General features: G+C 36.1%; 1 protein-coding gene across 1 annotated transcript in view; it reads left to right on the top strand.

The window, feature by feature from the left end:
- Positions 1 to 12,413, top strand: part of LOC123309453 (serine/threonine-protein kinase SIK2) — a 71,653-nt gene that overhangs the window by 37,983 nt on the left and 21,257 nt on the right. Inside the window, exon 4 of the mRNA XM_044892586.1 lies at positions 6,754 to 6,869. Coding sequence (XP_044748521.1) covers positions 6,754 to 6,869 — 116 coding nt within the window. The remainder of the gene's footprint in view (positions 1 to 6,753; positions 6,870 to 12,413) is intronic.

The following is a 12,413-nucleotide window of genomic DNA, read 5'->3' as shown; positions in this document are numbered from 1 at the left end:
TTAGTTCCTTTTCAAAGATTATTGAAAAGGTTATAGCAGTGAGGTTAATAAAGTTCTTCAGGAAATTCAATCATTTCATTTCAAACTTTCAACATGGCTATATAGGAAATATGAACGCAGAAACCTGCTAAGATAGCTAACATTAGCTATCTTAGACGCTTTGTAGGGGGGAGAGGTGGCCTTGGGCTTGTTTCTTGATCTCTCTAAAGCCTTTGATTGTGTAGACCATCAACTGCTTTTGGACGAGCTTGAGAGATCTGGTATTAGGGGCAAACAACTTATCCTAATGAGAAGTTATCTGCAAAATAGGAAACAGAGAGTGGTCATATCCAGAAATGGTGAAAAGTATAACTCAGAAGACATTGACGTGTCCATAGGCATCCCACAGGGCAGCATACTAGGGCCTTTACTTTTTCTAGTGTATATTAACGACATAGGACGAGCACTACCTGAAAAATGTGATCTCGTGAATTTTGCTGATAACACTAACATCTTGATAACGTGTAACAGCCTCCAAGCATCTATGGCTTTGTTCAACTCAATGCTGGATGAGTTATGAGGTTGGTGTTGTGAAAACAAGCTAATCTTGAATATGCAGGAACTGTTTGCACCTACTCCTGTACTGATCGATCTACACAAGTCTTTCCGAACGAAGATAGTGATGCTTATGTCAGGGATGTGGTGTCTTTCCTAGGAGTTGCAGTGGATCAAAATTTGGACTGGAAAGATCAGGTGGACCAGCTGGGTAAGAGGCTGAACTCGGTCATTTATTCTCTGGATGCTTTGAGGAGACTCGTTGATGATGAGGTGCTGAGAATGGTATACTTCTACAATTTTCAGTCGTTAAAAACTTACAGCATCTTATTTTGGGGTTGTTCCACAGTAATAAATGAAATCTTCTTAAAACAAAAATGGGCGATAAGAGTAATGTATGGTGGAAAATATCGAGAGAGTTTGTTGTATTATTAGAATATGAAATACAGAGAAAACATACAATACTTCAGTGTGACTTTTATATATTTTTTTATCAATTGTTTTTTAACACATAGGTGATAATTTAAATTCTAATTATTTACATAGAACTAAAAACTATATCTATGTTTCGACCACAAAACTGTCACAATTATATTATGCCTCTACATTACTCCCCTCCCAGGAGCTGCAATAAATTTGAAAGAATGAATTGCAAGTGACGAGATACTAATGTTAATGTCGAATATACAAAAATGCTAATTACAATAAATGAACAAATGACACTTTTTACAACAACATTTGCTCATATACTTTTTGTAGACACCATATCACTATAACGAGCCGGAAAATGTACATGTCGTCCACTTCGCGTAGTCTTAAATGATATTGACAGAAATCTAGCAAAATCTTTAGAAATATCAGGATATAAATGACTGTCTGATTCAGTAGTGACGTCCGTATCATCTGTCATTAAATATGCTGGCTTAAGTCTGTCGATTGAAATAGTATCTTGTTTATCTTTCATTTGAATTTTGAAATATTTGTCCGTACGTTCGATCACCAAAAATGGACCTTCATAAACAGGCTCGAGAGGCTTTTTAACCCTATCTATTTTAACAAAAACATGGGAGCATACGGACAAATCTTTATGAACAAAAATACGTGCCTTAGTCTTTTGTTGAATGCTACACGGTCTTAATGTACGCATTTTCTTTTGTAAATCTGTCACAAACGTTTCCGAGTATACTTTTGTTTTGGAATTTTCAAAGAATTCACCTGGCATTCGTATTGACGTCCCGTAGACCATCTGTGCTGTAGTGAAGTTGGAATCTGCTTTCAAAGAAGCTCGAATACCTAGCAACACTGTTGGCAGTGTATCGGTCCATTTGGTGGAATTATGCGCCCGTATGGCTGCTTTTATTGTACGGTGTTGTCGTTCAATTTTTCCATTGCATTGTGGGTGATAAGCAGTGGTATGACAGAGTTTCACTCCACAAAAGGAAGTGAGGTGATGAAAAAGTGAGGATGTGAATTGACTTCCTCGATCGGTTATGACACAGGATGGTGTTCCAAACCTAGTAATCCAATTTTGATAGAAAGCACGAGCAACTGTTTCTGCAGATATGTCTCCTAAGGGAATTGCCTCAACCCAATTAGTAAATCGGTCTATACAAGTTAAAATGTATTTTTTACCATCTGAAACAGGTAAAGGGCCAACAAGATCTATATGAACTATAGAAAAACGTTCATCTGGATCAGAGAATTTGGATATCTCAGATTTTGTATGCTTCGAAATTTTATTTTTTTGGCAATTTATGCATGATCGCGTCCAATTCTTAACATCTCCTTTGATTCCAGGCCAAACATATCTGGCAGACATGTTTTTTACAGTTGCTTTCACCCCTTGATGAGCACAACCATGAACGTGTTCAAAAACTGATTTCCGAAATTTTTTGGGAATGTATGGTCTAATACGATCCGTTGAAGTATCGCACCATAAAACTATCCCGGATTGAAGCTGGTGTTGTTTCAGTTGCAGAGCAGTATTGCTCTCCTTAAGTTCTGCCAATTCAGTGTCAGTCTTTTGTGCCTCTGCAATTCTTTTAAAATCAATAGCTTCGATGCTATCAATTCGGGACAACGCATCTGCAACGACGTTAGCGTTGCCGCTGATATGTTGAATATCAGTGGTAAACTCTGATATGTATTGGAGCTGCCGTAATTGCCTGAAATTTGCCTTTCCATTTTTTTGTCGGAAGGCATAAGTCAGGGGTTTATGGTCTGTATATATGACAAATTCTCTACCTTGAAGTAAATGTTTGAAATATTTGACTGCCAAATACACACCTAACAGTTCACGATCGTATGTACTATAAACCTTCTGCGCTGAATTTAATTTTTTTGAAAAAAACGCTAAGGGTTTCCACTCTGATCCGTCATACTGCTGCAAAGCTGCGCCTACTGCACAATCTGATGCATCAGTAAATAATGCTATCGGCAATTCTGGATCAGGAATAGTAAGTAATGCTGCATTAGCTAGATCCGCTTTGCATTTTTCGAAATCTTCTTCTAATTTCGGTGTCCAGATAATCGGTCTATTATCTTTTTTACGCGCACCCTTTAGTAGTTCATTTAAGCCTGCTTGGGTGTGAGCTGCATTTTTAATGAAAGGTCTATAAAAATTTATTATGCCTAAAAACTGTCGCAACTCATGAATTGTTTTTGGTCGTTGCAAGTCAACAATAGTATGTACTTTATCTGGCAGTGGTTTTGATCCTTCTGGAGTAATAAAATATCCCAAAAATTCAATTGCGTGGACACCAAATTGTGATTTTGCAACATTGATTCTAAGACCGTATTTCAAAAGTCTATCTAAAACCAATTTTAAATGTAGAATATGTTCTTCTTCAGAGGTAGACGCTATAAGTATATCATCAATATAAGAAAATACAAATTCTAAACCTGCCAAAATGAATAAACCGTTGAAATGTTGAAGGGGCATTTTGTAGTCCGAATGGCATAGCTATAAATTCAAATAATCCGAATGGAGTTGTAATGGCGGTTTTATGTCTATCTTCTTCGGCTATTGGTATATGGAAATAAGCCTTATGAAGGTCAATTTTTGAAAAAAATTGTTTTTTACCCAATATATGATTGAAATCTTCGATTCGAGGAATAGGATATCGATCGGGAAGAGTTCTTTCGTTCAATCGCCTATAGTCTCCACATGGACGCCAGGAACCGTCTTTCTTCTTGACTAAATGTAAAGGACTAGCCCATTGTGACTTTGATGGTTGAATAATACCATTCTCCAACATAAACTGAAATTCTTTCTTAGCTATAGTCAATTTTTGGTTATCAAGACGTCTAGGTTTCGAAAATACTGGCTGTCCTGTTGTAACGATATGGTGTTTAAATTTGGTCGAGTTAACTCAGAATAATTGTTCAATAGTACACTGAATTTATCAAGTTTTTCACTGACTAAAGTACTCACTACATCTTCTGATGTGATGGACGCCAATTCACCTTTTCTGCAAAGCTTAGTGTCGCCATCCACCAACTGTTGTCTCTTCAGATCGACGAGTAGGTTGAATTTTTTCAAAAAGTCAGCACCCAGAATGCCTCTTGATGTTTTGGCGATGATGAAAGGCCATCTAAATGCACGCCTTAGACCTAAATCGATTTCCATAATTATGATGCCATAGGTGGGTATCCGAGTACCATTAGCAGCATACAAGATGAAGTCATTGTTCGAATTTACCTGTGCTGAAGTTTTCTGACCATATGGAATAATTGATACGTCAGCACCGCTGTCCACTAAAAATTGCAAACCCGTGTTCCTGTCTAACATGAATAAACGAGAGTTGCAGCAAGTAACTGAATCAGTAGTAGATGTTGCTGCACTTTCCACTACTGACTGGAGTTTTCCGGCTTTTTCCAAGCACAAGGACCAGTACATTTTTCAGGGCGGCATTTTTTACCATATCTGTAGTGAAAATAACAGTATTTTCCTTCTGGATTGAATTTTTGTCTTGATTTCGATCTATCTCGGCCTCTCCCAGGGGTTAGACTTCGCCTAGTAGGTCTTTTTTCATAACTTATACTGAACTGTTTGATAGTTCCGCTACTTCTGTTCTCAATTCTTCAAGTTCATTGGAAGTACTTTTAGTTGCATTGGAACCTGAACCTTTAATACCATACAATTTATTTGGTGGGTTTAACTCATAAATTTTATCAGCCATGATTGCAAGACGATTAACACCTTCTTCACTTGTGATCACTACATTTTTTATATTGATTGGTAGATTTTCCAACCACAAGGTTTTTATTACTCTTTCTGATATATCAGTACCTGCTAGAGTTTTCAATTTCCTTAACAGTTGACTTGGTTTCAGATCACCAAGGTTTTGCCCTGTTAATAATCTCTTTATTCGTTTTTCTTCACTTTCTGCGAATATGCTCGTCAATCTTTCTTTGGCAAGCTGATATTTATTATCATCTGAACCGGTTGCTATATCCCAAATATTGTCTATTAAGGAAGGTTCCAGCTGGGATATTAAATAGTCGAATTTCAGTGAGTCCTTTCTGATACCATTAATTCTAAATTGAGCATCTATTTGATAATACCAACGTTCCGGTTTCTCTGACCAAAAAGGTGGAATTTTAACTGAGATTTTGTTGATTTCTGGTAGATTGTTTTCTGGAACTTGATTTTCTTCCACACTTGGGGATTCAGCTTGCGACATTTCAGCGAGTTTACTTCGCACCTCGGGGTCACCAATGTTGTATTATTAGAATATGAAATACAGAGAAAACATACAATACTTCAGTGTGACTTTTATATATTTTTTTATCAATTGTTTTTTAACACATAGGTGATAATTTAAATTCTAATTATTTACATAGAACTAAAAACTATATCTATGTTTCGACCACAAAACTGTCACAATTATATTATGCCTCTACAAGTTGTAGATCTCTTTTCAAGAAAAACAATATATTAACTGTTCCAGGTCTATATTTATATCGATTAATGTTTGTATTCCATAAGCATAATGACTATTATTTTAAATTCAAAAAACACAATAATACAAGACGTATGTGTCCTTGGTTCTTTCCAGAGCCCAATTTAACATCGCTTGAGAAGTATCCATTATATATGGCAATTAAGGTCTTTAACGTGTTACCAAGAAGATTGCAGAAAATTCAAGATTATAATGTATTCAGAAAGGAGATGTATAAACTTATAATGAATTGTGAACCTTATGATATTGAATAGTTTTTTAGTTTTGTAGTTAGCTGAGGCTAATTTGAATTGTTTCAGTCTTTGTAACATGTAATTGTTTTCAGTTATTGAAATACACTGCGCAAAAATTAACGCACATTCTGAAAATGTCAATTTTAATGAAAGTTAACTCTACATTGACTTTATAACTTATTTTGTATGTTCTCTCGGAAGGTTTTGAACGAAACAAGACACAGAGTGATCTTAAAATGTTCTGATCTAATCCTTCCCAGATTTCTCCGAGTTGGATTCCTGAGTCATTAAGAGTAGCTGTATTATTTTCTGAACTTCTCAGCCATCTATTGAGGTTGTCCCAAACCTGCTCAATCGGATTGAGATCTGGACTTCTTGCTGGCCATTCTATTCGAGAGACTTCAACCTCTTCAGGTACTCCTGAACGATGCGCGCACGATGGGGTCTGGCATTATCGTCCATAATTCTATACGCCTCTGTAATAAAATTGGACAAATTGAAACCTCTATTGGTAACGATTTGGATGTCAAATAATGAATCAGAGCTAAGTTAGATTTGAAATATTGGCTACTTTGGCTGAAGACAACTCTGTGTAAAAGATCCACAGATGTGTAGTGTCACAGATTAAGTTAGTTATTCTGAAGGTTGAAGTTTTGCTTTTTCAGGGGTGGTACAGCTCATTATGAAAACATAACATGGATATATATTTTTATCAGGCCCGAATCGGAAAATATGAAAATATGGTTTGAGAAAAAAATGTTTCTTTTGACCTCAAGAATCTACTGTTAAAAAATTTGTACGAGTCAAAGACTCGTTTGTATAATAGAAGGCGACAGTCGCTCGACTCTTAGTTCATTCATTGATTTCGGCATTATACTATTCGAACTAATAAGATTGATTAAAGTCTAGTCTATCATTAAAGTACTATTATCCGTTTCAAGTTTAGCAAACATTTTCAACAGAACGAAAAAAACTCGTTTTTATTCGAGAGAAATAGCTATTCTAGCTCATTTTTTTTCCAGACTACATAGCAAGGTATGGCCGTATGTCCGAAGATCAAGCTAGGCAGAAATTTTGGCAGATATTGTCAGCAGTAGAATACTGCCACAATCGTAACATAGTACATCGAGATTTAAAGGTAAGAATACTCTATGTACAAATGCACGTGTATTATACGTTGATATCCGTTAGGGATATTGATTAGAAGTTAATCGTTAAATTTATTAACTAGTATTTCGGATGTTAATTCAACATTGATTTCGCCTTTAATCATCGTATTTGATAGGACTCTTTACTATAGCCAGCAATAAAAACGCCTCCTCATCATGCCTCCGCAACGTATAGTCAACAAGAAGTTAGAAACGATACATCAACATTGAATAAGAAATCATTATCACCAACAAAAAACCTTATCGAGCTTGCTCCACCTATATTCAATAAAAAGTAAGAAATATTACATCAATTAGATAAAATTAAACGACAACTTCCACAAAATATTTTATTTCAATAATTTCACAACAATTGTTTCGCTAACACTGTAGCTTCATCAGGTTATTACAAAAATAATATTTCTTATACATCAAATTTCGAATATACAGGCAGAGGGGACAGTACAAAGTAGGTAAAAGAATTGGGGTAGTATGCTGGAAATTCCAAAATTACAAGAAGATATTCAAGAGAGGAGACCTATCTATGTCGGTTTGTTCGTTCAAAAGGATTTCCCTAGAATTGAACCTATTGATTTCAAGTGCTTCTAGGAGTGTTAGTCTCATGCTTTTATGATTCATTATTATTTACGAATCAATCAAATATTACATCAGCATTCATTGAATACGGAACTATTTCCACAACTCCTTACTGAAGTAACCATTATAAAATTGAGTTATCGTTGTCATGTATCCTCAACGTTTATTCAATAAGATGTAAAAAACGTATTATCAACGTATTGTATTTGCACAACAGTAATTGTGCTAGCTTCTACTATACCATATTAGAGTTTGTTCAATTATGTGCCTCCATTCATTGAAGTCGGAGGCTCATTAAAGCTGACGAAACGTACACACTACATTTCATCAAAATCTATCCTGCCTTTGAGAAACTATGCTTTTGTTCATTGAAGTGGCGTATGTCGAGTTATATAAGGTTTTTTTTCAAACACCTGGGACGATTTTTTTGCAAAATGGAATTTGTTTGACACTTAACTGAAAATGCAATGTGTGTAACCTGTCAAAGAATTGTGGAATGGCGAAAACATTTCACAGGAATGCAAATTAATCATGTGGAATGAATGTACGATGGCACATCAAAAAATTTGGAAGTGATCCTGTTGCAGCTTTAACGGACTATAATTAGCAGCATTACACACTACTCGATGGAGTTTTGATGAAGCAGCCTTATTCAGGGAATATTCTCGAAGTCCTTCAATTTTCTGAGACATGCAGTTAGACAAATCAACGATTCCTGGACCTCCAAGATGTCGTGGCAGCTCTGTTCGTTCAATCTAGCTTTTAGAATGTTTATGGTGTTTCGTCAGCATTGTTCATATTTTGCTCTGTAGGCTCTACATGAATGATGTTCATTGTTCCAAGATATTATACCGAATGAGTAGCTCAGTGCTGAGGAAGCGTAGTGTTAATTACTTCGATCAGATTATTGCTGTTAATATCAGTTGTCATTATCCTTCTCAATTTCTAGTGAAGTCCTTCGTTAATTCTCACTTCATCTGGCTCTGATTGATTCTTCTAGCCTGTTTGATCTCTAGATACTTGTACGTATCTCCTTCCCTTAAGATGGGTCTGCACCGTTTTGGTGGTCAGTTCAAAAAGAGAAAATGAATATTTTACGTCAGAAACCACTAATTTATATGGGGTTTTCATTGTAATTCAATTCAATCAGTTCGTCATCTCAGAAAGTCAGAAATTTTTTTATTCCTCAAACGGAAAAAAATATTTTTTTTTTCATTGAAGAACGAGTATTCATTCATGTTATTAACTTTCCGATGTGCAATTATCTCTTCTATGAATTTCTACATGAAAAAATTTCTCAAAAAGTTTCGCCATTGGCTACAATTTGTATCCTGGTAATATTGAAAGAAGACGATTGTTAAGTGCTTGATCTGCCTCCGCTGCTGATAGCAAATCCGTAGTCTCAGAATTCAATCTATGAGACAAGGGATTCTGAGCCAGAACCTTAGTGGGTTAAGCGAGTCTTATTGAAAAATTCCGCGTTTTATTGGGATAGGTCCAGTTGTGATGGAGGAGCCACCTGCTGCTTTCATTTGTAGACTGGTGCGCCAGGATGACATGACTTAAAATACTGGGATCCACTTTGTAAATCCTTAAGACCTTAAGAACATCAAGAGCCATTCCTGGGGAATGGAATCGAATGCTTTTTTGTAGTCTACATACGAAGCGTAAAGATTCCTCCGTTTGAAAATGCTTGATTGCAGATAACTGAATTTATTATGAGTTGTTGTTTGCATCCTTGGCTGTCTTTGGTGCATCCAACATTATGTGTTGTGTGGCGATAATGTGTTGTGAATACGATTTGACTGCACGATGTTATTAATTTATAGCGTTGGAAGGCATGTGATTCGTCGATATTTGGTTGGATCTATATATTCCTTTGGTCTTCAGGTGAAAGGGATGTTGTGCCATGTGTTAAAAATATTGGCATCCTTCCAGGGTTTATTATGAGATCGTTCATTGCGAGGGTTAATTTTTTATGCATGAATCAAAATTTCTTGATCCAGAAGTTTTGTTAACCATCAGGTCAAGGTGTTTGTCAGTTGAGTAGTTCTTGGATATCTGATTTCACTTCTTGAATTTCGATTATGTCATGCTGCATAACAATCCATACCATTAAAAATACGCTTTCGCAATTTGGGTGTGTTGTCCAGAAAATGCACCGAAAAACTCATTTTTCCATATCTGTCAAACGGTGCCTGGACAGAAGAAAAGAAAGGGTGGACAAACAAGGACTTATAATAGGATCGACAAAAAACGACTCTGAAATTTTGGTTTCAAAATTCGAATTTGGGGGTACCAACTTCCAGTTTCCAAAATTTTCAAAGATTGATTTCTACGCTTCTGTATGTGGATAAATGATATAATTGGGTGGACAAAAGTAGACTTAAGTTGGACAAACGATCTATACCATTCGAAATACGTTTTCGGAATTTGGGGGTGCTGCTCAGAAGTTGCACCGAAAAAACTACTTCTTCCATATCTCTCAAACGAAGCCTGGACAATTGAAAAAATAAGGGATGACCTTCTGTGCCAGTGAGTGTGTTTGTGTTGGCCTTTTCGTTTTCTTTGATTATGTGGTCATCAAGAATCCAGACTGAAGAGACCTTGTTGTTCTTGCCTATTTCATTAAAATTCTTTCAGCAGTCCCATCTTAGCTTTGGGAACATAGGACATTAGTGCTTTGATAATGGATCACGGATCAGTATGTTTCTTTCCAGGTTTATTTCTACGCATCTTTCGATTGCAAGTAGATTATCGCACAAATGGACCACAAAAAATCATCATGTACCTGCAAGAAATGAGTTTCTTGCAATTTTTTTTTTAAATTAAGCCATTAAGTGTCAGTAGGACCATATTTTATGTGTGTGTAATACGTATTTATGCATAGTCCTCTCCACATGGTATGTAGAGCAACACAACAACACAAAATTTGACACAAGTGGATAATTAGGCACCTCAATTTTTCAGTACCTAGTTACTAGTGTATAATTCTCGAATGAAGTATTGTTGAAAAACTTCTGATGCGAACCTCGTATGGAGTAAATTACCGTGAGTACCGAGAATTTTCTCTATTTCCGTTTGTTTTCTGACAAATTCGTATTACCTTCGATTTCTCCGAAGACTTTCTTTGCGGCACGTGAAACGAATAATGAATCACATTTCGCGAGGTCCCGGGTTGACCCTCGAAGTTAGCGTCGTCTTTGCTTAGCGGCATCCTTATCACTCCGAAAACTGTTTCCCTCAGGCTATTCGGTGGCGCCGTACCATATATCTCATAGAGCCCATTCTTGTGCTCGAGTGTTGAGCCTGAATAGAGCACTTGAAAAAGTGGATAGAAGAAGTTTCACGGAATTCAGTCGAGCACACTTCTGGGATTTCTAGTGGACGCTTTCGTTAGCTGGATAGGATTCGTGCATCTCCTTATGCACCCGAACGAAAGTTTTGTAAAATTTACAGCCTTTTGCCATCTCATTGAACGAATGAACTGATCAGAATATTTTTGACAGAATAGAAAAGGGCATTATAGAGTGGTATAGGATAGTTTTATCTTCTGTGTGGTAAGTCTCCAGGGCCGTAGGCCCGTAGCTCGGTGTAGGGCGGTTGCCTAGCCATATATTTTGGGACAACCAAAAATTCACATATTTTATGTAGCAATTATTCAAAGAACCCAACTGCAGTGTGCTCTTTTTATTTTTTTTTTACAAATTACTTATAGCTTTGCAAGCTGGTTGGCTCGTATTTGATAAACGTCACCCTCTGTTGTTCGGTTTTTACAGCAGATTCTATGATATTTTAGAAGACAGGTGCGAAATATTTGAGAAACAATTCTTTCTCATTTTCATATATTCTTATTCTGCAGGAATCAAGAGATCAATTTATATTACCATAACGTTCGTTTTTTCTGCGAAATGTGAAATGAATATTATTAAATATTCTTATTCTTTTTTTATATGGAAATTTCATGTTTCAAGTCGAGCTATTAGTCTGAGAGCCAGTGGCCGGCAAACCACAAATATTTTAGGTGATCCTGGAATTTCTTCAGTTAGTTTATTGTACCTACCATTCATAAAACGCAGTCTATCTAAGTCTAGTTGCTAAGCCCAATTCAGCGAAAAAAAAGGTATTTTAGGAAAGCAGCCGTTTGTGCCACTACTGTACAAGATAGTTTGCCTAGAATGGTGCGACTAGTGAGACTTCTGTCGTTTCTGGCGATCAGCCCGACATATCCTATTCTGTAAGAAGGATGCTTTGTGGTCACTCTTTTGGGTTCTTCCCGTTTGTGTCCCGAAGTAAAAATGAATAAACAAATCTGGCAACAAATCGCCATCCCAGCACAACAACATCGACATTAAGTTTGTGAGTGGTATCGTCACTATAGTCCAGGTCCAAACCAATTTTACAAACCTGAATTGAAGAAAAATTCTTAGCAGTTTGTGGTTGGTCGGAGTATTTAGTAGAAGTTATAAGTGAATTGATATAAAAGAACGAGGAGGTGGTTTTAAGGCGTGAAAAATAATTTTTACGATTTCCGGCTAAACTAAACCTCATATCGAAAATTTTTGAGGGTGAGAGTTGTAAATAACTGTTATATCTACAACATTTTCATTTACTAATTTTTATACATGGTGAAAAATGCAAAAAATTGATTTTTCATTTTCAATAAAATTTGAATGAAAAACACTGAAAATATAGCTTTCCATATTTTTAATGCTTTAATGATTTTTTGTAAACGACATATAAGTTTTTCTCTTCTTAACGACTTGAAATAAAATGAAGAACATGAAAAATTTGGGTAGAGATTTTGAAAAATCTCTTTACCAAGCCAAAAACTATAAGCGAGAAAAATTTCAGTCAGAATTGATAAACCATCCTGTATTGGCGAGGAAGAGAAAACATCTCTTGAACGGACCCTATATACAGGATGTATTTATAGG

The sequence above is a fragment of the Coccinella septempunctata genome, chromosome 3 (genome assembly GCF_907165205.1).
Source record: "Coccinella septempunctata chromosome 3, icCocSept1.1, whole genome shotgun sequence".
NCBI lineage: Eukaryota > Metazoa > Arthropoda > Insecta > Coleoptera > Coccinellidae > Coccinella > Coccinella septempunctata.
Note: the sequence above shows the minus strand (reverse complement) of the source record. Positions and strands in the feature narration are given on the sequence as shown.